General features: G+C 39.3%; 1 protein-coding gene across 2 annotated transcripts in view; it reads right to left on the reverse strand.

Moving 5' to 3' along the window:
- Positions 1-27,987, reverse strand: part of DST (dystonin) — a 438,404-nt gene that overhangs the window by 99,018 nt on the left and 311,399 nt on the right. For both annotated transcript variants that reach the window (XM_008161813.3, XM_008161974.3), the window contains 13 exons: positions 27,473-27,739; positions 26,200-26,748; positions 24,963-25,139; positions 16,070-16,193; positions 13,080-13,288; positions 12,137-12,454; positions 11,053-11,219; positions 9,310-9,466; positions 8,280-8,406; positions 5,697-5,759; positions 4,919-5,160; positions 3,718-3,847; positions 296-495 (listed from right to left, as the gene is read on the reverse strand). In XM_008161813.3, the coding sequence (XP_008160035.2) occupies positions 296-495; positions 3,718-3,847; positions 4,919-5,160; positions 5,697-5,759; positions 8,280-8,406; positions 9,310-9,466; positions 11,053-11,219; positions 12,137-12,454; positions 13,080-13,288; positions 16,070-16,193; positions 24,963-25,139; positions 26,200-26,748; positions 27,473-27,739 (2,730 nt within the window). The remainder of the gene's footprint in view (positions 1-295; positions 496-3,717; positions 3,848-4,918; positions 5,161-5,696; positions 5,760-8,279; positions 8,407-9,309; positions 9,467-11,052; positions 11,220-12,136; positions 12,455-13,079; positions 13,289-16,069; positions 16,194-24,962; positions 25,140-26,199; positions 26,749-27,472; positions 27,740-27,987) is intronic.

Consider the following 27,987-nt stretch of genomic DNA (forward strand, 5'->3'; position numbering starts at 1 on the left):
GTTATTACTTATACAATCACATTAACACTTCAAAGACGGCCCTTTGTAACAGGGTCTGCACAAACCATAATCCAAATGAAATGATCAAGGGACTTAACCCACTCCCGGGCTCAGTATGCTACTCTGGGATGCCTCACAGCTTTAGTCCTCTGGGGTTTATCATTAACCTCAGGACGGTGTCTTAGGGGCATCGGAGACATTACAAATACACTCCACAGCACTGAAAGCACATACTCTCCAAAGCTAATATATTTGTGATGAAAACATTTGTCTTGTTAAGTCAAGTAATACTCACCTGCACCTGCTGCCTTTGTGTGTTTAGCATATTTGGGTCAATGGACAAGGGCCCAAGAACACTGACCATCAGTTCTTTTTCCACAAGCCACTGTTTTAACTGAGCCTCTCCGGTCTGGAACTGAGTTAGATTATTAGAGGATTCTTCCAGTTTTTGTTGTCTATCAACTGTCAACTGATTGAGTTCTTGCCACTTAGAGTCTGAAAGAAAACAGAAAACTGGTGTTTGGTTTTTATACATTTAACATGACTATATCTAGGAAGACGGCAGGATGTGACTCAAAATGACATATAATAGCTATCATTCTGTATTTATAACTCTTCTTACAGAGTTGATTAAAGTCTAAGCTAAGAGAATTGCATTTATTGATACAGATTTTATGGCCCTGATGGTTGTGGGTCAACTGAAGTAGGAGGAAAGTAAATTTGAATCCGATGTTAGAAGATAACACAGAATATGGAATATTCCTTAAAGCAAACAGGATCCTGAGCTCCCTCATTCCTTCTAGAAGTTCTCTAGAGTCTGTTAAACCAACTATAACTGACCGGCTAGGACAATGGACATTAATTCTTTTGTTTAATATTAAATCTCCAATGATCAGTTCTAGGCAAGTGATTCCTTTTTTTTTTTAATTTTTAATTTATTGATGAGAGAGAGAGAGAGAGAGAAGCATTGATTTGTTGTTCCACTTATTTGTGCATTCATTGGTTGATTCTTGTAAATGCCCTCAGCGGCGATCAAACCTGCAACCTTGGTGTATCGGGACGACACTCTAACTCAGCTACCCGGCCAGGGCCGTGACCCCCCAAATTTTTTATCTGTACTCAATCATTCTCTTCTATTCAAGTTGCATGTTAGTAACCAGCTGCTTGAAAATTACACTAAGAAATCTCACTACCTCTTTAAACTCAACATTTAAAAAAACAAAACAAACCTCATTACTCGACTTGGGGTGGTGAACACACAATATAATATATACAGATGATGTATCATAGAATTGTACATTTGAAACCTATGTAATCTCATTAACCAATGTCACCCCAATACATTTAATAAAAAATTTTAAAACTCACTATGCTCCTATCAAAATTTGTGGACTTTTCTGACGTTTAGATTTCTTTCAAAGGTTATTCTCTCTCTGCCATGTCACTGAGATGCAAAAATTCAGAATGTTCTTTTATGACTCTCCTATATCCTTTGTCCTAAAACCTCAAACCTGTCCTTTACATTTCCAATGCCCTAACTCCATTTTGGTCTTCACCATGGTTTGCCTAGACCCGTGGTCTGCAAACTGCGGCTCGCGAGCCACATGCGGCTCTTTGGCCCCTTGAGTGTGGCTCTTCCACAAAATACCATGGCCTGGGCGAGTCTATTTTGAAGAAGTGGAGTTAGAAGTTTAAGTTTAAAAAATTAGGCTCTCAAAAGAAATTTATATCGTTGTACTGTTGATATTTGGCTCTGTTGACTAATGACCACTGGCCTAGACCAGTGTTTCTCAAATTTTAGCTGCATTAAAATCACCTGGAAGGATGATTAACAGAGGTTGCTGGGCCCACCCCCAGAGTTTCTGATTCAGGAGGTCTGACCTGGGGCCTGAAATTTTGCATTTCTAACCTGTTCCCAGGTGCTGCTGTGGCTGCTGCTCCCATGTACATACTTTGAGAACTACTGAAATGACCCAGACTACCAATCTTCTAACTACTTTCCCTGCCATTAGTGTTTCTCAGCTGCAATCCATTTGGTTCTACAATAATTTCTCTCTCTCACACAAACAAAAACAAAAACAAATCACTTTTAAATATGTCACTTCCTAGGCTAAAATTCTTGAATAACTAACTCCTCACCACAGATGATAAAATCTGAAGACCTCTGATTGACATTCAGGGCCTCCCACAAACTGACCCTTGTCTACTAATCTTAGAGGGTTTGCACTTCAAGATGAATCCTCAGATCTAGCCCTGCTGATCTTAACCAATATCACCGAACTGGCTTCTGCTCATACAGGCCCGTACTGGCATGCTCTACCTCCTCTCCATGTATCCCAGGTCTCCCCTTCCTTCCCACTCCTCTGGATTTTACCCTCTGCTAGGAAGCTGTTCCTGTCCTCCCCACCTCCTCACGGCCTGCTCCTGAAGCCAAGTTACTGCCCAGCACTGGAACACAACAGTCACTCAATAAACATTCACTGAGGGATAGAATTGGTTGATTTGATGGATTTTTTCACCTAGCATACCATATACTAAAGGCCTGATTTTAATAGACCCCTCCCCAAAATCCTGTCTAATGGCATCATTCTATAGGGCACGTTGTAGTCACACAGTCTAACAAAATAGTAATGCAATTAAAACAATAAATTGAGAGGAAGAAATATCTAAATCTTATCAGGAAACTTTTTTGAAATACACATTCTTCACTCCCACTCCTATTGTAAAATCTTAATAATATTCCCCCAAGTAGCTCTGATATCCCAGGTGAGAGCCACTGAATTAGGGACAATTCATTATAATGCAACAGGACTCTCTATAGTTGGATTAAATACACCGTTGAACATTAAGGTCCCTTAGGATAATGAAAACACACGTATAGATTTCTAAATATATCACGGCATATCTGAGTCTAATCTTTAGCTAAAAATAATGGAATGATTGAAAGTAAAATAATTCTTATTATCATCAAAGCAAACACACAACATTATGTGTCAGGTACTATTCATCTGTGCTGTACACACACTAACTCACTGAACTCTGAAAAGCAATTCTATGCAGTGGGAAAACTGGTATCATTGTCTTACACTCATTTTCCATATTGTTATAATGAACAGGGGTGATAAGATAATTGGGCTTGTGAAGATTCTTTACCTAGGAGGAACAGTTTATATAGGGGCAGGACTGATATGGGAGGATAACTCTGGAGGCAAAACCATGAGACTTCTGAGGGGAGCTACTTTTTAATACTGGTTGGGGAAGAGAAGAAGAACATAAAGTAGGAGCTAGAGGAGTCCCAAAGGGAACCCCGTGGAAGAGAAGGGAGCCTACCTTTTTTCAGACAAATAAACTAAAAGGAACATTTACATTAAAATATAATACAGCATAAACAATTAGAAGCACCAAAAATCTAGTAAAAAATAAGCAATAATGAAAACATGTTACTCATCGCACAGCATGTTATTGACTAGTGTCTACCTTCTTCATAAAAATAAATTTAATCACTGTGTTTAGCAAAAATCCAAAAAAGACCCACAAGATAAAATAATGCCAAGTTAGCACAATTTAATTTGAAATGACACTTTTATATATGCAAAAATAGACTGTGAAACTGTCAAATAAATGAGGCTGTTGGATAAATGTTTTCTGATAAAGATTAGGATTAGGGGGGAAAAAAGACTGAGCTTCTGTTCATGGAGTCGGTGTAACATAACATACCTATTTCTGTCAACATCTGTTTCCATTTGGCGGCCTCAGGAGTGTCTGGGTTCTCCTCCAGCAGCTCTGTCAATTTGTCTTTCAACTCCTGCACTTTGTTTACATTTTGTTTCAGTTCTGCCTCAAATGACTAAGAAGGAGGAAAAAAAAATTAAGTAACTGCATTAAAGTATGTCTACATCAAAAGACAAGAACACAATTTCGATAGGGAACGTTTTCTCTAGCATGACCAAAAGAGGAGAAATTCCACCATGAAATGCCGAAGCGGGTGAGGACCTGGATTCAACAGTTACTTTCCTTTCCTGCTCCTACTAGTCTTCAATCATCTGATAAAAGAATCCCAAAGAGAAATGCTATCGCTACAGAGATAACGACTCATCCCCATTACCTAGGAAGAATTTCATATTATTCTGAAACAACTCCTCCTTTTGGGAAAAAAGGAAGGTGACATCAGAAAGATTGAAATTAACAAGATCATCACAGGTGGGAGGTGGGCAAAGGGCGGGAAATGGGGTCGGGGAGAGACTTTGCTTGGGGTGATGGGTACACAATGCAGTGTGCAGATGATGTTTTGTTGAAACCTGTATGGTTTCGTGAACCAATGTCACCCCAATAAATTCAATTAAAAAATAGATAAAATAAAATCCTTATCAGATGAATCAAACATCTGGTGACAAAGACTGCCAGATTTGAGAATGTGCTAGTGAATAGGCATTTTTCTGGACAATACAATATAGAGTTCAAATATAGGTTAGAGTTTGTAGACATTTTTGCCATCATTGCCTCACTGTAAAACCATTTTCCCAATATGGACAGTTGTAGAAAGAAATACTGTCTATGAAAGAATGGGGAAGCATGAGCTCCCCTATTTCATACTAGACAGAACAGATCCCTAATACACTTAGCCTTTACATAAATCTTTCCCAATAGCTGACGGGTTAAAATCCCGGACTTAAACTGATTTAAAGGTGGCAACATTGCTTATACCCAACAGTTCACTCATCTTTATAATGTCTGTGTGCAAAAATAGGTGATTGGTGTAATCAATCTCTACATAAAGGCACATTAAACAAAACTGGCCAATTATTTGCTGAAGTATATGGAGCAAGAAATCAGAATAGGCCTCCTGAGCACCAGGGCTCACCACTTCTGAACACCAGTCTGTTCTCTTTCGTGTCTTCAGGAAGTCTCCAGAATATACCTTATTCTGCTCAACTTGGGTCTTCACAGCTTCGGTATCTGTAGGTGTAGGTGCCTGATGCCATTTTGCTGCAGTTTTGTTCATCTTCTGTAACCACTGCATCATTGCACTTGATTCTTCCTGAGCCTTTTGCAATTTGGTGAGTTTAGTACTCAGTTCGGCTATTTTGTCCTTAAGTAAGAGGCCAAGATCTTCATAACTGTGGCTTATGTCAGTCATGTCTTTTTTAATAGATGTTAATCCTAAGAATAAGAAAAATTATTACATTTTTAGGACATGTTTTCAAGAGGTTTAGAGTAGAGCTCTATAAAGAAATGTTGGCTTTATATGATATTCCCTTCTACTTTGTTAATATTAAGCCTACTACAATCAAGTGATAGAATTTTAGAAGTAAAAGGTTAGATCATCTTATAATGCTATTTAATGACAAATAATTTAGGGACATTAGATAATACAAGTGGAATGAAACAGACATTTAAAATAGAATAAAAAACCAAAACCATGAAATATTACTTATTAATTCTTCAGGTATCAAACTCAAGGAAGTAGCTTAAATAATATGTCAAGTGACAAAATAGCACAAATTAACCTAAAAGAAGGAAACATAACCAAATGCAAAACTAAACTGCTGGATTTCACTAATGGGACTATTATGTTAATACCATTTTAACTCAAGTTTGAAATGTCAAGATAACCACTGTATACCTCTAAAAAGATCTCCTCTCAAAAAAGAAGACCCATTTATTTTAATCAATAAGCACTTAGAGTTACTATTCACCTTTATTTGCCAAAATTTCCTGAGTATCTGTGGCTGTCCCTTCACCATTTAATATTACTCCACCTGCAAAAATATTAACACTGAAGTCACTCGTCATAAATTTCCATAGTATTTCTATACATTAATAGTAGATGACGTTAAATCAAACCCCTGTAAGCAGTAATCATTTAAACATTTTATTACTACTTAAAAATGTAAAATATAGGTAACCCCCCAAAAAATGTTACACACTTTAACAGCTGATAACTCACTTAATTTTCACTCCATTTCAGGTTTAACTGATTTTAAATAACAGGTGAAGCCAGATTAAACTTTGATCAAAGAACAAATATCTTGAAGTGCTGCTAGACTTTTTTTAGAGGAATACATAAAAGATAAAGTTTATGGTACAAAACCAGCAACAGTGGATGAACTGAAATGCATAAATACTGAACGAAATGATTCTTGATGTTTGTGATTCCATTGGTTTGTGTTATCAGCAGTGCCTGGACCAGAAGGGTCATCAATTTGAAAATAGGCATTGACCAAAAGAATTATTCATTTCTGTAGATTCTTTTAAATTTTGAAAATTAACTGCATGTTAATAAATACTGACTTTATAATCATTCAAAGTGTGTACACATATTTTGGGACACCCTGTACGATTCAATTTCAAAATTGAATATCCAAAATTTAAAGATCAAGCCATATCCTCTCTTCTATACAAAATTTAATCTTACAATGGTAACATGATCATCTTAAACATTAGTTTCAGTAAATTTAGAGTATACTACTATACGTTACTCATTAAATATACACTTATAATAATACAATTTTGTGATAAAGTTTCTTTGTTGGTAAAGTTACTTTAATGACAGATGATAAAGTCTCTGAAGCTCAGAAGTCGCTCAATATGTGTGTTGCACAAAGCATACACAATTAGACAAAAAGAACGTCTGCCTCACTTAAGGAACTGAAAACTGTCTGATGCAGGTACTTCGTGTTCGCATGGGTTGAACAGAGGCAGAGGGATGTAAAAAGACATGATGGAAAAAAGTTTTAAAAAAAATCCCTATTACTAAACTCACATTATGTCAACAGAGAGAGAGGAGAGCCCAGTGGCTCTGAATACTTGGGCTCTGGCTTCCAACTCACCTGAATGTTAATCCCAGTCCCACTAATTACGAGCTGTGTGACGGGGCAAGTTAATCACCACTTCACCACACTGGTGGGGACCATAATACCTATCTTGTGAGACCACTGTGAGAATTAAACACAGTAAACCTATTGCCTACAAAATAGGCATGGCTCGGTGAGCAGTAATTATTCTTTCTCTTTAATTATATAAACATGTAGCATTGGTACCTTTTTCATCATCAACATGTTAAACAAATAATTAGACTTTCTCATTCACGTATGCATTGGCTACCTACCCAAAACACAGAGACATATCCCAAAACGAACCACATGAGAAGGAGTCCAAACAAACAAAAACATTTAAATATCTGAATCTTCACCTAAATTTTGTCCCTTTTTAAAAATATCACACAGAAAGGCATTGCAGATGGAAGTGCTCAAGAATTATTCCTACTATGTTTAGTAGTTATCAAGAATAGAAAAAAAATGGTTTTTTTTACTGTTGCCAATATAAAGTGAACATAAAGAACTAACACAATAGAATTCCTTTTCTTAAAAATAAACTTGACGTTTCAGGAAGTCTGATTGAGAGAGAAAGGAGAGATCATCACTCCATATATAATATGAGGGTTCCCTGAAATGGGATTAATAGAGCGGAATAAATGCTTGGTCGAGAGGCCCAGCTGAATGTCCCTCACAATGGGGACAGCTGGGGGCTGGGCAGGACAGATAAACCACAGAAACTCTCAGAAACTCAAGATATGTGATCTGCCTTCTGTCTATTCTTGGGTTTAAAAAGAAAACCCGATATTGACAACAATATAATTATGTTTTAAATTAAAAACTATTCCCACAACCTAAATTAATTTTAGAAACACTATTCATCCATGAGTCTCCCTTTCTATTGAGGGGAGTGAAAAAGACTGTGATTCGGATATACTGGTTAAACTATTATATACCGGTTTTCTTTGGGAATCGTGGAAGGAATAAAAGCAGATGGGAATAGAATGAAAGGTCCACTCTACAGAAAAGAACCTGTTTCCTTCCCTCACTTCTTCTCTCCCAGGAGACCAGGCTCATTTCTTTATCAATTATTTCTAAGAGAATTTTTACATCCCTATTAATTAAGGTTAGAAAAAACCCCAACAAATTGAAATGTGATCTTTCCACTTCCCCAATATGTTGTTTTCTATTCTTACAGATTAATTTGGCTACGTTTTAGCTGCAGTCTTTCATAAAATAAAACATAGAGGGATTTGAAATGTGATGAGTACAGATACTTTTCCATGGCACTATTAATCTTAACCTCTAATAGAGGTTAAGATGCCATCTTTCTTGTCACTTTCCCTTCGTATTTCTGAGATTAGTTTATGCATTAAAATCTAGAAAGTAACACACACAAATAAAATTCACACGAGTGGGCCCAATTCTTATGGTTTTTGCCATGAATATCAATGAAGCACATACCTGATTTAACTGCTGCTATTGCCTTTGCAGGCGTAGTCACGGCACTTATTAGGTTACATAGTGAAATCCCACTGTCGTTTACTTTCTGAATCTCTGGTGCTTTCAAACTCCACTTCTCTTGTAATTTCTTGAGGTATAAAAACACATTATTTTTCAGTCTTTGTAATATTTTCGAAGTTACACATTATAATCCAAATTTCTTAAACATGTCTTAAAACAATGATGATCGTGGGTCCTGATTCATGGGGGAGTGGGTGGAGGAAAAAGGCACCATCCCTACTTGCTCCGACAGCCCAGGTGACTGTTAACGCTGTTAGCAGTGAGAGGGAAGTGGGGTCCAGCTTGCATTCTGCACCCAGCCACCGTGGAAGTCAGCTACTCCTCGCTGCCATAGGTTCTAAACTGTCAACTGTAAGCACGGAAAACTATGCTAGGTAACGGTCAAGCTACAAGAAGAAATGTACTGGAAACATTTTTTTTAAGGGAATTCAGAATTCCACTTAATAGCAAGTTTTAATCATGGAAATTTCAATGGATTTTTAAAAAACACACACCTCTACAGATTTGGAATATAAAAATTGGCATAACTGGTCGTAGGTTTTGATGAGCCAAATGACAAAAATCTTGTACACTTTGCACTAGAGATTCAAATCACTTTCACTTTCAAATACTAGTTATAGTGGCATCTCCAAGCTACAGTAAAATGTTGACTTAAAGAGCGATTCTTTTACTTAACATTATAAGAAATGGTGTAAAAAATAGCTGAAACTAAGCAAAGACTTGGTGGAGAAGGAAACTTAGATACTTTAAGAGTCAGCAACTCACTAATATATCTCTTAAAACACACAAATTAATTCCTCAAGAGGATTGGTTAACCCCATTCACTGATTTCCAAATATCACCAAAATATGTTGTACGTGCATGAGGCTCTAACTTACGTGATGCTAAATAACAGGAAACCACTGTTAATCTTAACCTCTAATTACTGACACAGGCAAATGAGAAATGAGTATTTGATACAATGATTCACCTTAGTTTCTTCCAAAGATTTTTCTAAATCCTCTGCACCGAAGGAAGGCTGTACGATGGGAACTCTTTCTGTTGTTTCTTTGATCCAGGACTTTAATGATTTAACGAGGACTTGGAAGGCGTCCATCTGTCCTTGACAAGAAGACACAGCTTCTTTTCTACGTAACAGAAACCATTTGAGGAATTTAAGCCATGGAGAGCGCATGCTCCAAAGAGCTAATTACTAATAAGTAATCATTCTCACATTGGGCTTAATATCAAGAAAAAAAAAATCTTCCCCCACATACGCTCTAACCATTTGATACAGGAGGAAAGGTTTATAGGTGGGAAGTGAAATCTCTTTGTCTATTTCTCACAGGCAGGGTCCACAGATAAAGTTAGGAGAAGTAAAGAAATCTGTAACCCATATGTAAAGGCACTCTATAAGGCTACATACGCTCTAAGGCTATATAAACAGTTTTAACATTATTTAGATTCAATGAGCTTTGATCTGTCCACTTTATATGGTGCTTACTGCCAGAGGGAAACATTTACACATCACAGACATGAGGGGAAACGTACCGCCACCTAGTGGTTTCTACACCATACTACAGTCACTTCAGTGGATGGCTGAAAGCAGGTGCCTTAGAACACACATATTCCAGTCACCAAAAGAGGTAAGACCTAGTGACTGAAAAGTTTTAAGGGGTGCCTCCCCTACAGAGATTCTGGAAGCTCCACGGTTAACTATATGGATCTTTCTGTACCTCAGCACCTCGGAGGGAGGGCCCATGCCTAGCACATGAACAGCTGTGAAGACAGTTCCATTTGGAACGTGGACAACATGTGGGTAACATGTGCACATGTGCAAGTGTGTGGAATATTGGCAGATAAAAGTCTACTCCAGCTGGACGAATTACTGATGACTACATGGTTTTAAAACTGAATCCATTTGAAAGAAACAACCTAGAGTTTACCTAAGAAAATGAAGACTGTTTCTTCTGTGTAATATGTGAATTAAATGTGATATGACAAGATGGAAAATATAGCTCTCTGAGTAGTTCAGACAACAGTCAAAAGTTTTAAGTAGAGAATTATGAAGAAATAACAAATACTTGAAAGAGAAGTAATTATTTTCTATTTGGGGGGGGGGGGTCTTCTGTATAAATTTTAGCAAAACCAGATGTACTATGTATTCTAAACTAGCATGAGATCAGAAATATAAAAGTTCAGTCACAAGGCTTATCTCTAGACAGCTTTTTTAGCTCAACTTAGGTTCCTTCTATTGTTTCTTATCTTGTTTATTCATAGAGTCATGTATTAGCTACGACTCCTAAGAAAGTAAACTGTTATTAAAAAAAAAAAAAAAAAAAAGCCAGCTTCTGAATTGAGCCCATAAAGCAATGAACCATGGGCTGTCTTTTCAAGGTTATTTCTGCCTTTGCAAATAAAAAATGGTATTTGCCAAAGGCTTCAGACACTATAGTGAGTTAAGGTTATTTTCAGTAATACACTACCACCACATTTTCCTTACATTAATGCTCTCTACTTTTATGTAAGAAGTCTTGAGTTGCCCTCCTAAATATTTTAACAAAAATACATTTAATTTTAATCGCAAAAAAATATTAATGTAAAGGCACTTATAAAGTTGATGCTTATGCACAAGTTTTCAAAATTGTTTCAGGTTTCTATATAAGTAAATATAAATAATGTATTCTAATTAGTATCATGCAGAATAAAATCCAGCTTCTTAAGTGGTGCTTACTTTTCTTTGATGGTATCCTCCATTTCTTTGAATTTCTTTGACAAATTATTTGTTTTTTCAAACACCAGGGCCTTATCACCTGGTAAGCCATGGTTGGATATCTCCTTTAAGAGACTCTGCAAAACTTCAAGATCTTTTTTGTGTTCTAAGAATTCAGAAGTCGATTCCTACAAAGCATTTAGATAGTCAATCAATGTAAGTAAGATGTTGCTAAATCTTCAAAAGACATTCCATCAAGAGGTATGCATGGGACACGAATCTCTCATGAGAATAATCCTGCCCCGTAGTCAGTACTCTAAATATAAATAAACATGCAAGCAGGCTGTGTGAAGAGGAACACAGTAAGCTTCATTTAATTTAAAAAGGCACTCTTTACATCTGTCCTTTTGTGAGTGCTGCACATAAGAAGCTTATATTGCCCAGCCAGTTTGGCTCAGTGGTTGAGCATAGACCTATGAACCAGGAGGTCAGGGTTCAATTCCCAGTCAGGGCACATGATCCCCCATAGGGGGTGTGCAGGAGGCAGCCGATCAGTGATTCTCTCTCATCACTGATGTTTCCATCTCTCTCTCCCCCTCCCTTCCTCTCTGAAATCAATTTAAAAAAACATATTTTTAGCCCTAGCCGGTTTGGCTCAGTGGATAGAGCGTTGTTGGCCTACAGACTGAAGGGTTCCAGGTTAAGTTCCGGTCAAGGGCACATGCCAGTGTTTCGGGCTCAATCTCCAGTAGGGGGCGTGCAGGAGGCAGCCGATCAGTGATTCTCTCTCATCATTGATGTTTCTCTCTCTCTCTCCTTCTCCCTCTCCTTTCCTCTCTGAAATCAATAAAAAATACATATTTAAAAACAAAACATATTTTTTAAAAAGAAGCTTATATTGCCTATGATATGTGAAAAGTGCAGCCAGCAAAGGCTTCAAGGAGATGTTGGGGTTTGTGATTTTTAAAGGAGGAAAGCAGAGATCTTTACGAATCCATCAGCAGCTGAAATGATGATGGCGAATTATAATTCTGCCAGTAAATGTATGCGCTTGTCTTAATTGTTACTTTGCTTGATCAGCTCGTGAATACTACGGAAGGCATACCTGCATATACTGAGACAGTTCTGTAACATCTTTTCCTGGCACATCTGCCTCCGAGAGAGCCTGAGTTTTTGTCTCTAAAAATGTCTGAAGCTTTTCTGAGAGGCTCTCAAACCGTTCTACTTTGGTTTTCAGCTCCTCCATGCTGGCCAGTTTCTCCTTGTGTGTATGACTTGCTTCTGAAAACCGAACAGACAAGTCCTTCATTTTGGCTTGCAGCGAGGATGCGGTAGATGGATCTGTTGTTTCCATAAATTTCTTCACTTTCTCGTTCATGGCATTCATGCTGCTCTGGCGACTCGCGATGTCCTGTTCCATCATCTGAAATGAATCCAACCAGGGCATATGTTTTATAAGGATGTTTACAAATAATGTCCCGGAGTCTCGAAAATTTACTGTCCATAACAACATTAGCTTGAACAAACTGTGACTAAGGAAGGTCAACGGATAGGACTAACTGACAAGTCTGATCTCTCCCTTGAGGAATCCCATCCCAAATCTCTTCAAGGGAGAGGAGAGAACAGCTGGCTAGTGGCCTGCTCGAGGCAGGAGGTGGCTGCCACTCAGCAACCCCTGGGATCTAATGGGGCCTGGGGATTATCCACGGTCCTAATTTTTAAAAGGCTAGACAACAACAAGATTGATCTGATTAACCTCACGTGCAGCTGGCTGAAGCAAGGCTAAATTAGACAGGACTCAATGTACGTGTAAGCCCTCTACAGTGAATACTATTCATGAAAAAGGATACAAAAACTCTTCCTGTACGCCATAGAAAAATCACTTTATACATTTGCTTTTGTGCAAGCACTGCTTTCCACAGGTACTGGTATATTCATAAAATGTCTGTTTTTCTATCTCCTTAAATTTGTGTATCCTGGGAGCTTATCTGTGTGTTTTCTTAACCTAAAAGTGGCGTTATTTATTTTCTTTTTTCCTGGTCACTTACAATGTGCTTGCTGATGACATCCTGAAGAGCAGCAGAGTTCAAGGGCACTTGGCCTTGTTCCTTCAGAGAACTCTCCACACCTGCCATCCAGTCCAGCATCTCGTCCAGGCCGTCCTGCACACTCAGCGAGCGGGTCAGGGTTATCTGGAGCTTTTCATTTCGCTCATTCACACACTTGGACAGATCGTCGTATCTCCCAACAATGTCATCTAGTCCCAAGAGATCGGGAAATGTTATCCACAAAGCCACCTATGCCCTATTCCTTGTCAAAATTACACTAAGGTGAAATCACAAAATTTCCCCCTCAAAATTGGAAAGAGAAAAAAAGTTTCAATGATAAATTCATAATGCGCAATTAGGGCACCATCTAAAACATTAAAAAAAGAAAGGAAAGATCACCGTGGAAAATGAAAAAACAAATACTTTTTTAAATAGTAAATATGTGTATCATCCGCATTGAAAAAAAAATTGTTGGATACATAAACATTTGAGTTGCCCCAGAGAGATGAAAGCAGTCTAACCAACAAATCCATGTTTTCAATGTGACATGTCAAATTAGCCATACTTATTGATAACTATATGGGAGGGAAAAGCTGACACTCATACAAAGCTATTCTCAATGAACAATATACAGTCATAAAGACTTGTCAAGAATTAACCTTTATGTATAAAAATTCCCTCCCACTCCCTCTCGATCACATGTATAATTTTTTAAAAATTCATCTTTATTTTTGAAAGTATTATAGATGTCCCCTTCTCCCCATCATTGACTCCGTACCTGCCGCTCCCTGTCATCATTCTAAGCACAGTACTCAAATGCACAGAAATTAAGCACAAATGTATTGAGAAAACATACAACAATGAAAATCCACTTAAAATAGAGAAGGGTGAGATTATGCTTCTAAAATAAAGTTTAATTCCAGGACAAAAGGGAAAAATAAACAAGATTAACAGTTAATCTATCTCAGGTAAGGTTAACTTTACTTTCAAGTCTAACAACCCAAGATGCTAAAAAACACACACAAAAACACCTTTCTGGTCTACTTTTTACTTGCATGTAAAGCTCTACATTTTCACACCTTACATTCTATACTGCAGGCCAATGAGAAGTTCCAAGGACAATTTTTAATCTCTCTCTCTCTCTCGCTCTCGCTCTCGCTCTCTCTGTGAAACAATCTGTTGTTAGTTGTTAACGTATCACTTATTTTTCCCAAGAATTTGAAAAGTATTTTAATTATTTCCGAATGCTTTAGTCTGATATACTATAGAATGCTTCAGGAGAAGAAAATTTGGAACTGAAATATCTCTATAAAAATGAAATCTCTTACATGCTTGTGGCTGGCCTGGGGAACATATCCATATAAACAAAATTTCTTTTTAATTGTTCTAATGTTATAGCATGAGAACACAGTTTGACGAATTTTCACTGAATTGAGACTTTAAGATGATTTAAAGAGACAATGGCTCCTATCTCGGAAAGGCAATGAAGCCCCTGAGAACACTGATGGGGGAGAGGGACCGCATTTAATGAGCACCGAGATGCCACCAGCAGAAAATAAAACAACAATGGGTTAAGTATGAGCCTTCATTTGATAGTCACAAGAGCAAATGTTCTGAATCACAGGCCGTGATTGGCAGGTGAGCTGCTCTCCATTGGGCAGCTCTGTGCATCAACAGGGTACCATCAGCTACCTGTTCAACTATGGCAGGTTGAACAAACAGCTATCTTAATAAAATTAATACAATTTCAGCCTGACTGCTATTTTTGAACTTCTTAGTGATGAAATACTGTCACTAAAGTAAATTCTTGATTTTTAGTAATTAAAAATTATTTTAGAAAAAGGTACAGAACAAAATGTACCAAAATTTTTTATTTTTTTAAGTGGTTGATTTTCTTAGAAACTCCTCTAAACCTTAAATATGCAGGATGGGGCAAAAGTAGGTTTATAGTTGTGAGTAGAGGAAACAGTTTATTCTTTTATTATTATTTGTTAATTATTTTTCATATGAACAACTGTAAGCCTACTTTTGCCCCACCCTGTACTTACACAAATTCCTAGAAAATTATTTTGCCAGAGAGAAGTTTTAAAGTCTTAAAATAAGGTAACGTATGGATTGGAAACAAATATAAGTGAAACTGTGTATGATTAACAATGGGGAAAAAATGTCAAAACGCCTCTTAAAAATAACAGAAGTACATATAATACAGTCTTTCTTTCTCCTCTAAGTACCTGTGCCCAAATCCTTATAGCAGTACACTGGGATATAGGAAAAAGAACTCCCATTCAGATTTTTGTCTTGTACTTTACATTTTTATATTTTTGTGTTTTATAAATATAGTACATGTAATAGGATACAATAGTAATATCTGTATGTAATTTATCAACATATATGCATATATAAGGGTATATACTAAAAATCATTTGATGGGGTACAAGATCAAAAGAGTTTGGATGTCTGTAAGAAAGAAAAAATAGTTTTCCTGTCTATTCAGTGGTTTTAGAAGAGCAATGTTTCTTCCTTCTCTTTGGCTAAAATTTCTATTCAGATTTTAATTCACGTGCTCCTTGGGGAGAGGAAACATATATCTAATCATCTGCTGGTCTCTCAACCTCTTAAATGCATGCTCCTGCCTTTGACAGAGACAGATCCCCCAAGAGTCTGTTTTGGCCACAAGTTGAGAGTCTAGCTCTGCCCAATCTCATCCTGGGAACTTCTACTTTCTGTGGTGACTATCAGGTAAAAAGTTCCTGTTACACTGTCTAAATATACAACTAAAATTGAAATACATTCTTTTCAAACTACACAGCTCCCATTTCCAGACTGTAATATTCCTGCCAAAGAAGGAATATTCTCACCAGAGAGAGAAACATTATTTCACAGGGAAAGGGTGTAAGTGACAATAGACACTAGTGAGCCTCTTCTGCCTGTTTGTCAGAATCCCTTCCCTTAGAATGTGCCTGAGAGGAAACAAGGAAATGAGCACTTACCCAGTGTCTTCTGGATATCATTCTTGGCTGGCAGTAGAGATCCCCTGGCATCTAAAAGCACTTCGGCTGTTTTCTTCAGTTTCTCTACAGCAACCTGCTGACTTGATATCTGTCCTTGCAGAGCCTGAAGGATCGAATGCTTCGATTACACTCAGGACTAAACAATAGATTTCCAATATGAAAAAAAAAAATGACTTACGGTAAGATAAAGGTAAATTGGACAGAGTAAACTTTTCATCATTATAAACTTAGTCCAGAATTCTTAGAATAAAGCCAGTTATAAAGTGGTGCTAGCAAAACCATCAGCCAGTTGAGAAAATACAAATTCAATCTTTTGAAATAAACCCTGGAGCATATGTTCATGCTAACTGGCCTGATTCCTGATCTTGTGACCCTTAGCCTGAGCTCCTCAAGTCCCACTTCTCTGCTTTGTACAGTACCCCCCACTACCACCAGGAATAAAAAAAAATAAAAAACAACAGAAAACCTTTGGGACCATTTCTACTCTACTTAAAAATACAATTAAAGACTTTTATTTGAAGCAGATCCTAAGTCACTTCTGAGTCATATTTCTTTCTGTTAATTCAATAAAGGTTACTTAACATCTAACATATTCAAAAAGATCTTGCTACATTTTGTGAAAAACACAGAAATCAGACATGAAACTTCCCCACAGGGATCTTCTAGTCTAAGGCAAGGAGTGGAAAGTGCCAAAGGGGAGTAAAAAGAGTACTACCAGAAGCTGAGAGGAGGAGTAACTGAGAGAGGCACTGAGATGGTCCTGAAGAAAGGGTGGATTTGGGCAGACAGAAGTGGAGAGGGAGAACATTTCCCTGCAGAATGAACAAAGATGGCAACAGAAGCATGCGAGGGAAAAATGAGGGTCCCATCCAGTCTGAGAATGTGTGCAGCTGAACAGCAATAGGACTGAAAGGTCTCCAATGTCAGGCTGAGGAGTTTGCATTTTATCCTGCAGCAACAGGGAGTTATTCCAGGCTTTTGAGTAAGGGGTTGGCATGCTCAGAACTGTCTTATGGAAGGCTACGCTGGTGACACTGTGCGGAAAAATTCAATGGGGAAGAAATGAAGCACGGACACCGGTTAAGGGCAAGGTCAACAGTCATGAGGTGGAGAGTGCCTATCTGAGCTGGGCAAGTAGAACTGGTTACGGAGCTGGGAGGAGTCCACATGACTTTGTAATCGATCATCTAAAGCTGTGCTCGCCAATATGGTAGCTGCTCCCTTCAAGTGGCTTTTAAGTTGAAATCGATTGCAAGCAAATGAAATTTAAAACTCAATTTCTCAGCTGTACTAGCCACATCCGAAGCTCTAAGTAGCTAGGTGGGACTGGTGGTTACCAAGTGGGACAGAGCAGATCATGGCACATTCTCATCATTACAGAATGTGCCCCTGGACATCACTGCTGGAGAGGGCAGGTGCAAGGGACAAGAGGTGAGCTGGAGGAGAGAAGTACCCCAAGGCTCTGAGCCCAGGTAATTAATGGGATTCATAAGCAAAAATGTTTAGGCACAAAGGAGCATCTGTTGGGAATCTGTGGCTGCGAAGTGCTGTTAGGACACTCACGTAGAAAGAAACAGCACATTTGGGAATGGAGGAGACTCTGAACACAGGCTAGAACTAGACCTGAAGCACTGGAGGTCAGGACCCGTGATGAGACTGTGAAAGGAGAAGCACAGCAACACCAGAGAAGGGGCCGTGCGGCATCATGGAGCTCATTTAGATGTAAGTGGTAAGGAGAGGAAAAGAGGTGGAACAAACGTCGTCAGGGACATGGGAGTGAGCCCAGAGTATTTATCCCCAGAGTTTAAAAGAAGAGAAAGTGGCAATGGTTAACCGCCAACTGCTTCAAAAGGATAATGTAACCTTCAATTTGTTGAATAGAGGTCCCTGGAGTTCTCTGAGCGAGCTGATGCATGTCAACAACAGCAAGAATGAGGAGGAAAGGGATAGAGATGGAAACCATAGGTAAGTCTGCCAGAGGCCTGGCCCTGCCTTCCCAACACCTCTGCCTAATGGGCTGCCTGGCCACACGGCCCCATGCGTGGCTTCAGTTCCACTGGAGGTCCTCAAGCTCCTCTTCTAGGCTCACATTTGGATTTGGATTCCCATATGTCCGACTGTAGATGAACTCATCCCTGGCCGTGGGCCCAGGTTTCCAACAGCCTCTTGAATGTTTCCATCTGGGTGTAAACCGTCACCTCAAATTCAAAAAGCTCAATCTGAACCCATCATCTCATTCTCTACACCTGTACTTCCTCCTGGGTTTGCATCTTATTATCCAAGCAGTAAATCTGAGGGTCCTCCTCGACTCTCAATCCACCTTTCCACATGCAAATCAACCATCAAGACCTAACAATTTTACCTGCTTAATATATATGTGTGTATCTTTTTTTATAAAATCAGACTTCTGCTCTGTATTTCTGGATCACTGCAAGGTAATCTCTTGCTTAATTGGAAAAAGCATCCAATGTCTTCCCTGCTATAGACACCCAATGTGTTTTGTGGAAAATACATATCTATGTATATCACTCCCCTCTTTAAAATCTTACAGTAGCTCCCCATTGCCCTCACAATAAAAGACAAAAACTTGAGCATGCTATTAAAGGTCCAGTGAAAGCTATTCCTTAATTCTATCTTCAATGTCATTTTTCTCTATTTTCTGTTCCAGAAATGTCCAACGACATAGCTATTTCATAGCTATTTGCTCACCCTAGATACCTTAGCATCTCTACATACCAACCTTCCCAGCAATCTACCCCCCATCATCCTCAGCTGAACTCTTATTCACTCTTTAAAATTCATCTGGGAAGCCTTCCCTAACTCTCCGCAACCCTAGTTGTAAGTACACCACCCAGGAGCTCCCATAAATACCTAGTAAATATCACTGTATTTATTTGTCTTGTCTATCAAACTATAACATCCTCAAAAATTAGGCATTTTTTCCTATTCAGGTTTCTATTATCACTGCCTAGACCAGTGCTTGGCATATAGTAGGCCTTGATAAAAGCTTCTGGAATATTGAAGAAATCCAAAATGCTAATTCAAAAAGATATAAACACCCCTATGTTCACTGCAACATTATTTACAACTAGAGGCCCGATGCACGAATTCATGCACGAATTTGTGCACGAGTGGATTTCCTCGGTCTGGCCGGCAATTAGGGTCAATTGGGGCTATCTTGTCCAGTCCCCATTGGGGCCAATCGGGGCCGGCCAGCCGGGGGGAGGGACCACAGGAGGTTGGCCAGCCACCTCCTGTGGGAGTGCACTGACCACCAGGGGGCAGCTCCTGCATTGATCATCTGCCCCCTGGTGGTCAGTGCACATCATAGCTACCATCCAGTCATCTGGTCATCCAGTTGTAATGGTCACTTAGGCTTTTATATATATATATATATATAGATAGCCAAGGTATGGAAGCAACTTAAGTATCTGTTAACAGATGAATGAATAAAGATGTGGTACATATATACAAAGGAATATGGCTCAGCCATAAAAAAGAATGAAATCTTGCCATTTGTGACAGCATGGATGTACCTAATGGATATTATGCTAAGTAAATAAATAAGAGAAAGACAAATACCATATGGTTTCACTTGTATGTGAAATATAAAAACCAAAATAAATGAACAAACAAAACAGAAACAGACTAACAGATACAGAGAACAAACTGATGGTTGCCAGATGGGAGGTGGGGTTGGGATAATGGTTGGAAAAGGGGAAGAGATTTAGAAATACAAATTGGTAGTTATAGAAGTGTCATGGGGATGTAAAGTACAGCATAGGAAATATAGTCAATAATACTATATAATAAAGAGCTAATATGCTAATTAGACTGAACAGCAGAACAACCATCCTGATGACCTTCTGGACGACCATCCGGATGACCTTCTGGACAAAGCCGGGGCTGCGAGGGCCGAGGCAGCTGGGGCTGTGAGGGCTGAGGCAGCTGGGATTGCTGAGCCCCTTGCATGAATTTCGTGCATCGGGCTACTAGTCCTATATAATAAAAGCCTAAAATGCTAAGTGTCTGGTTGTCTGGTGACCTGCAGACTGTTCAACCAATCAAATTTTAATATGCTAATGATAGGCTAAGGACACTCAACCAGTCTCTATGATGTGCACTGACCACCAGGAGGCAGACAGTTGACCAGTTGACCAGTCACTATGACATGCACTGACCATCAGAGGGCAGACGCTCCGACCGGTAGGTTAGTTTGCTGCTGGGGTCCGGCCAATTGGGACTGAGTGAGATGGGCCGGACACGCCCTGGAGCCCTCCCGCAGTCCCTCCCCAGCCCTGATCGTGCACCAGTGGGGTCCCTCAGCCTGGCCTGCACCCTCTCCCAATCCGGGATCCCTCAGGAGATGTCAGAGAGCCGGTTTCGTCCCGATCCCACAGGCCACTCCACTCGGGAGGGCGCCAGACGCAGGGCTCACAGCTGGCGAGCACTGCTGCAGAGGCACGAGCCTCTCCCAATCGGGACTGATTGGGCACGAGCCCGCGGCAGGCACAGTGGGGCCAGGATGAGTGGGAGCGGCAGGCAGCATTGGACTGTGGGTTTCGACCTGATCCCTACAAGCCAACCCGAGGGACCCCATCTGTGCACCAATTCGTGCACCAGGCCTCTAGTATTGTAATAACTATGTATGGTATCAAATGGGTACTAGACTTAGGGTGATCACTTCGTGAGCTATATAAATGTCTAATCACTATGTTGTACACCTGAAACTCACATAATGTTGTTTGTCAACTAACAGAAAAATAAATTTAAAAATTAAGAAACAATACAGGGATATTTAGAAAAAAGTTTCTGGAATAAATGAGTGAATAAGTAAATAAACAAAGATATCAGGTGTAAGACTTTAAAAGATCCTCTTCTATTTCAGCTTTCATCAACAACAAAAAAATGCCTAAAGCCAATAGCAACAATGTCCTCGATTTATTTTCATATCCAAGAAATTGTGATGATATACAGGCAGTTGTGTGTACCCCAGAAGGCCCACCAAACTGGGACCAACCAGCGACCTGTGAATTGAACACCAGATCCTACAGATGTTCCCAGAGGCCAACAAGCCAGCAGCAGAGTGAACCTGTTTAGGAAATTCTCCCAGAAGTTTAGTTACAGAAAGGATTATATAAGAAATTCCTCAAGGGACTTTACCTATAACCAGACTGAAGACTAAAAAAATTATTTTTTAAGAATGTGAGTTCCCCGAGGGCAGAGGTAGGGTTTTAATACCTTTGTGTCCTCACAAAACCCAATAATGGACCTAGCATATAAATGTCTACCAGTAAACAAACGCATGTAAAAGCTGTCATGGTTCTATAAAATCATCCAGGACCAAGGATGGCCCTGCAACCAGCTTAAAACTTAGAAATGACTGACAAAAGCAGCATCCCTCCTTCACCTCTTCTCTTCAAAACATTCCAGGCCTTTTCTCTCCTAATTGTGTCCAAGAGAGTCAATAGTTTTTCATTCCTAACATGATATCAGGTTTTAATTGAGCTACAGTCATGGTTGATAGTATTACTTTGGGGGAAATAACTTCAAATTAAAATATTCAAATGGGTGCCATATATTGTCTTTAATGGATTTCAATGAAATGAAAACATGAAAAAAAGTATCTGGGACAGAGAATACTGCAAGATCATGACCTTGGTCTCCAGCCTGGGCCAGCAAAAGATGAGCCTGAGTACTTGCCCAACTCATAAAAGCTTCCTGACTTATGGCCATCCCAGAGATCAGGGAAAGGTTGGAAGGTGGTCATTGTCAGTCAATGTGACCGAGCTCCACGCCTGGTCCGGCCTCCAGACTGGTCCCAGAATCCTGTCTTTCTGTGCTTTGTGTGGGGCAGAAATTCTGTAGTGTTTGCGGATTTCCCTAGAAGCAGAACTTGAGTAATGTCATTATAGCCCAGGGGTATCAGGTTGTTGACAACACAGCAAACAGTTCTTTGAATAATAATGCTGATAACAATGTGCTATTGGACAGAAATGTTTCAAACGAGCCAACTGGGTTTCCTCAATTTAGTTATTATACAATTAAATATAAGTAGAAGTTAGAATTATAAACACAGAAAAGGATGATTTTTTGTAGTGGTCTTACGTGTTTATACTATAGTTAAAGAAAAGTAACTTTTCAATGTTGTTAACAGAACTGAAAGGAATAGAGACTGCCTGATGCTCATAAAAACTATCCTCTCTAGAGGCTGAAATCATCTGTGAGGAAAACATCAAGTGCCAGGAACAACTTTAATCATACATTTAATTTTTAAAACTATGCTGTGGCTTAATTAGAATTCATTCTCCTCTGAGATGCTGCTTTTCTTTTTACACTTCCTCAACTGCCTTAGGACTAGAGGAATCATCTTCCGCAGTACATGCCAAGTAAGTTTTCCTCTGTTTTAGAATTAATCCACATTTCTGCTTGATTAAAATAGCCATACATTCCTTTGCGTTTCCTTTCTTTTCCCTTTTTCCCCCTCTAGTTACAGAAAAAAAATTACTTTTACACTGGATATAACCATCTTCCTAATACAGATACAACTTAAAATGTGTTGTTGTTTTCTGTACTTTCCTATACTACAAATACTTAGTTATATGATTAAATGTAGGCAGTCTTAACAATTATCTCAAGCTACTGGCATTTCCTACCAAAATAATAGTCTCTATGTAATAGCATCTCCTCCAACCCTCCCACATACACTCTCCTTGGACAAGTTATCAAGTGAGAATCAGAAACTTAATTAACACAGATCTGTTCCTATGCTTGTGGGAAAGAGAGAGAGTAAACAAAACAAAACAGAAAAAAGCAAAGCCCTGGCTGGTGTGGCTCCATTGATTGGAGCATCCTCCCGTACACTGTTCAATTTCCAGTCATGGAACATACCTAGGTTGCAGGTTTGATCCCCGGTTTGGGTGTGTACACAAGGCAACTGATCGATGTATCCTCTCACTTCTCTCTCTCTCTCTCTCTCTCTCTCTCTCTCTCTCTGCTTTTCCCTCTCTCTAAAATCTATAAGCATATCCCAGGGTGAGGATTAAAAATAATAATAATTCACCACTATAGTTAAAAAACAAAACACACACACACACACACACACACACACACACACACACACTCACACACACACACACACACACACACACACACACAAAACAGTGTTAAAAATGCACATCCAAAGGAATGAGGCAACCACTAGGAGGCTACATCAACATAGGGAGGCTGAACTGGCCGGAGACATCTCCCTGGTGCCTAATGTAGAACAGGTAAACTCTCCAGCCCAGGAAAATAGCAGGGCCACCATCCTCCTTACCTCCCCACGTGTCTCCTCCCTCCTCTCATCCCATACTTCCATCCCTCTTCTTTCTGCCTTGGTCTTACTTAACCTACCACATTTCACCCAAGGGGATGACTTAGCTTTCTTCCAGCCAGAAGTCACCAGTCTCAGGCAATACCTAAGGTTAAGCTCACTCAGTCGGGTACCTGTTTTCCTAGTTAATTCTGTAACTAACAGAGGCAACTAAATTCTGAAAGGCAGTTGTTTAACTGGCAATACAGTGTTTACTTTCTAGCTCCAGTGCCAATAATACTGCTACTCACCTGCTAAAAGGAATTACAGGATAGATTTATGAAATTAAACTTGCAAACTCAAAATAATTGGTCACTTGGAATAAGAATAAGATACTTCAAAAATTACCTCCACTTAGAAGGTAAAGGAGAGGGATAAATGGTGATAGAAGGAGACTTGACTTGGGGTGGTAAACACACAATATAATATACAGATGAGGTATTGTGGAATTATATACCTAAAACCTATATAACTTTATTAACCAATGTCATCCCAATAAATTCAATAAAAAATAAATTAAAAGTAATTATTTCCCCTTACATTACGATGTAAAAATATGTTTAAATTTAAGAAACAGAGACTCTCCTTGCCACTGTTGTATGCAATTCTCACATCAAGCCTGCATTTTTTAAAGAGCAGGTAGATTTTTTAAAAATTGTGCTAGGTAATAACAAAAGTTTATATCTCTATGAATCATGGGAATGTTCAATAAGAACACCAGTCCTGATCCTCAGAGCCCACATGTGACAGTAACATCCCTTCCTCCCTTCTACCTGTCCATTCTTAAACAAATATTTACCTAGTACCTATGATGGGCCAGATCCTGTTCTCGGTGTTGGAGATATAGTACTTCTCGGTGTTGGGGATATAGCAATAAACAAAATAAACAAAAACACCTGCCCTCATGGAGTTTAATTCTAATGGTGGAGAAAAATAAACAAAATAAATCTGTATAAAGATAAACAAGTGGCCCAGACGGTATTGGTTTTTGTTTGTGGAGGAGGGAGTGAGTGGTGGGATGCAGGTAATCAGCCATAACAGCAATGTCAACCCAGTTAAACAGCAATAGAAAAATAATCCCATATATATATATATATGTGTGTGTGTGTGTATATGCCTAATATGCAAATTGTCCCTGTAGGAGTTTGACCAGGAGACCGGGAGTTCGATCGCTCGCTATGATGTGCGCTGACCACCAGGGCGTGGCGTGGAGCGAAGGAAGGCTCTAGCCGGCAGCTGGCAGCCGGGGAAGGAGGGCCCTGGCCAGCAGCCAGAAGGCCCTGATCAGCCCTGATCACCGGCCAGGCCTAGGGACCCTACCCATGCACCAGACCTCTATTAGAAAATAAATAGACTGCTAAAAACTAAAGTTATAACTCGCTCTAGAGGGAGAAATATACTTTTCTCATCCTTTGTTCTACTTCCAGATGAAACTATCACAAAACTGTGGGAAAGTGAAAGGTTTTCAGTAAGACTCAATGAAGAGCTGGGTCCCGTCCTCTCTCTCTCTCTCTTTACCTTGGTCTCTTCTAACTGCCTTTGCAGATTTTTAGGGTCCACAGCAATGGGTTCAGACAAGTGTTTGCTGGCTGTGACCTCGAAGGCCTGGAGCTCGGAAAGAAGTCCACATGAAGCGTCTTCATAGTGTTGATACTTATCCACCAGGTCTTTAAGATTATTCCCAAGGACACTGCACTAGAATATCAAAAGAGAAAAAGGGTGGAGAATTAAAATCTACCATTTTTATTTGTGTTAAATAACCTTAGCACCTATGAGTGCTATAACTTAGAAAGCACAAGACTTCAACCAATGTGAGCTGAAACTGTAGGGCTAAGATTTTTCTCCTTTATATGAAGAAGCATCCTCTAACAAAGTTAAGAAATACCATAAAAATGAGGAGATGCAGGTCCTAAATTTATACACATTTGAAGACATGTTTTCAAGGGCTGAGTCTTGATCCAAAGTGAAGGTTTGGATATCAATCGTCAGAGGCAGCAGATCTACCAGAGCACATTCCCACTGAGTTTTATACAGCAGGTGTCTAGATCTGTATGTGATAGAAGGGTTCTCAAGGTCCTTAATGAATCGCCTCTATACATTGCTCAAGATTAATTAACACAAGAAGGGCAAATAATCTACATCAGAATGAAGCCAAGGCCAGGAGTAAATGATGCTCTTCAAATCACTTGTGCAATTTGGCCAGTCTGTTCAGCTTATATAGTAAACAGGGAAATGTTTTCTTAGTTTTGTGTTTTGTCCAAGGGAATAAGAGAAGCTGAAAGAGTCTGTGAGTTATTAAGTATTAAAATAATGCACTGATAAAATACATCTGTAAAACAAACACTTGCAGTATTTGTGAAGGGAATTATCTGAGACGAAACTTTAGTTCTCAAATTTGAGAGGCTGTGAAAATTAGCAAGCTACTCTGTTTGCTTGGAAACAAAACATGCACGCCACCTGGTGGTAGGACCGAGTATTACTGAGTTTTAGAGTTAGAGCTGCCTAGAAATCACTCAAAACTAAAGTGATAATAACAATAACTACTATTACTACTTTAGGCTCCTAATCTTGAAACACACTTTTCTGAAGTAAAGAAGATGAATAAGACTGAAGTAAATAAGATAAAACTACCTTATCATCCCTGCTTCAGTTGTTTAGGTTTCTCGCTTCTAATTCCAAAACAAAAGTTGAGAGAATAGAATAAAAACTATAATCACAGATTGATATTCCCCTTAAAAAATAAAAATAAGCTTACCTTAGAGTAGAGAGACCTGAACCGATCCGTGGCACGATCCAATTTGCTCTGGACTTCTCTGTGAGCAGCGGAAGTGTCAGTATTATGCTGGTCAGCCTTGCCACCGCCATCTCTTTTGCTGCAAGACTTGGCTGCTTCCAACACCCTGTTTCCAGAAATTGTGATGTACCTCAAGTCGCCTTTGTGAGAAATAACATCTTCTGAGAAGCTCTTCTGCCTCTTCAGTTTGGTCATTAATCCATTGAAGTCATCTGCCCCCGCCTGCAGGTTTTCCAGCTCTTGCTCCGACTGTTGCAGCCAGTGCTCGAACTCTCCATAATCCGTGTCGAACTTCTCCAATTCCTCCTGCAGAGAATGCGTTAACTTCATTTTCTTCTCCGACTCTGCCAGTGCAGTTTCGTAGTGTGCTTTCAGTTCCTTCATGTTCTTCTGCAGTTTCTCTTTGTCCTCCGGAGAGAGATAGTGACCCTGCTTCTCCAGCAAGGCTTGTGCAGACTGAGTGGCCAGGAGGACGGCTTGCTGCTGAGAGATGATCTTCTCGTGTTGGGCCTACAGGGAAACAGAGACATTGTGACTTTAAAGCTGGGAAGGGGTTACTCTGAGATTGTGGGGAGCTCTCCATTGACTCAGGACCTACAAACTTCAATAACCTACAGACAGACAACTTGCTTCTTGTTAACCTTTCAAGATGCACAGTACTTGCCTTTTATTGGTAAATTTCAGAATAGAAAATGCTATGTTTCGAGTACTCTAATCTTATTTTTTAAGATTTCCAATCTCCTTGAAAGTACTCATATAATCACATAGGACACAGACTGTTGTTAAGAAGCTTCGGGAAAATGTAACAGATTTGTCTTCCAATTCTAAAACAAGCATCTGCAGTCAGGTCTCATTGTACTCACTGCTTCCTCACAACACCAAGAGACTGCTAATGTCTTTACCTAATTACTGAGCAAATAGGTATAATGTTTACCTATTACATGATCCTAAAAGGACAGTTCAACAGAGTACAAAATTTGTAATTTTAACGTGATAAAAACACTATGACAATAGTTAAGCAAGAACAATACAGATTCTGAGAAGCCCAATGAACTTAGAGGAACACACAATAAAAAAGAACACTGCAGCTACTAGTAGTTCCCCTGGGCCTCAGTTTCCTGCATGTGGAAGATGGAGACAACAACCCATACATGTCACATGTGCTAAGTTGATCCTATCATTTATAGATCCGACAATAGGATTTAACAACATCATTAAGTTGAAGACAACACACCTTAACTTTCTGGTATTGCTGGTTCAGATTATCCTCAGTGGTTCCAACCGGCCCATCCACATCAGTTTCCAACAGGTTACCATTAACTTCGTCCTCTTCTCCAATCTCCGACTTGCTGTCACCTTCTTGAAAGTGAGTCCCATTCTGTTCAATCACCTGTTTCTGTTTTATCCCCGCCCTTCCTGAGTCTTTGTCAACATGTGACAACCAGTCCAAAAGGTTTTCTATTTTGGTTTTGCTCTCTTCCAGCTGCTTCACAGCTGCAACCTGGGGGGAGAAGGGCGTTGACCATGGGTATTCTGAATACGGGCCCAGGTGTTAGTTTTAAGACATCCCCAAAAGTAAATATTTAGATCATTTAAAATTAGAGTGGGCATATGAAACAATGACATGCACTGATTGAAAACTGAACACACTGATATTAAACCTTAGAGGAATAGGAAGTTACTCTGAAGTTTCCACTGTTCTTAAAAACACATTCCAAAATTTTAACTATAGCAATTAATGAGCCCTCA

The sequence above is a fragment of the Eptesicus fuscus genome, chromosome 10 (assembly GCF_027574615.1).
Source record: "Eptesicus fuscus isolate TK198812 chromosome 10, DD_ASM_mEF_20220401, whole genome shotgun sequence".
Classification (NCBI taxonomy): domain Eukaryota; kingdom Metazoa; phylum Chordata; class Mammalia; order Chiroptera; family Vespertilionidae; genus Eptesicus; species Eptesicus fuscus.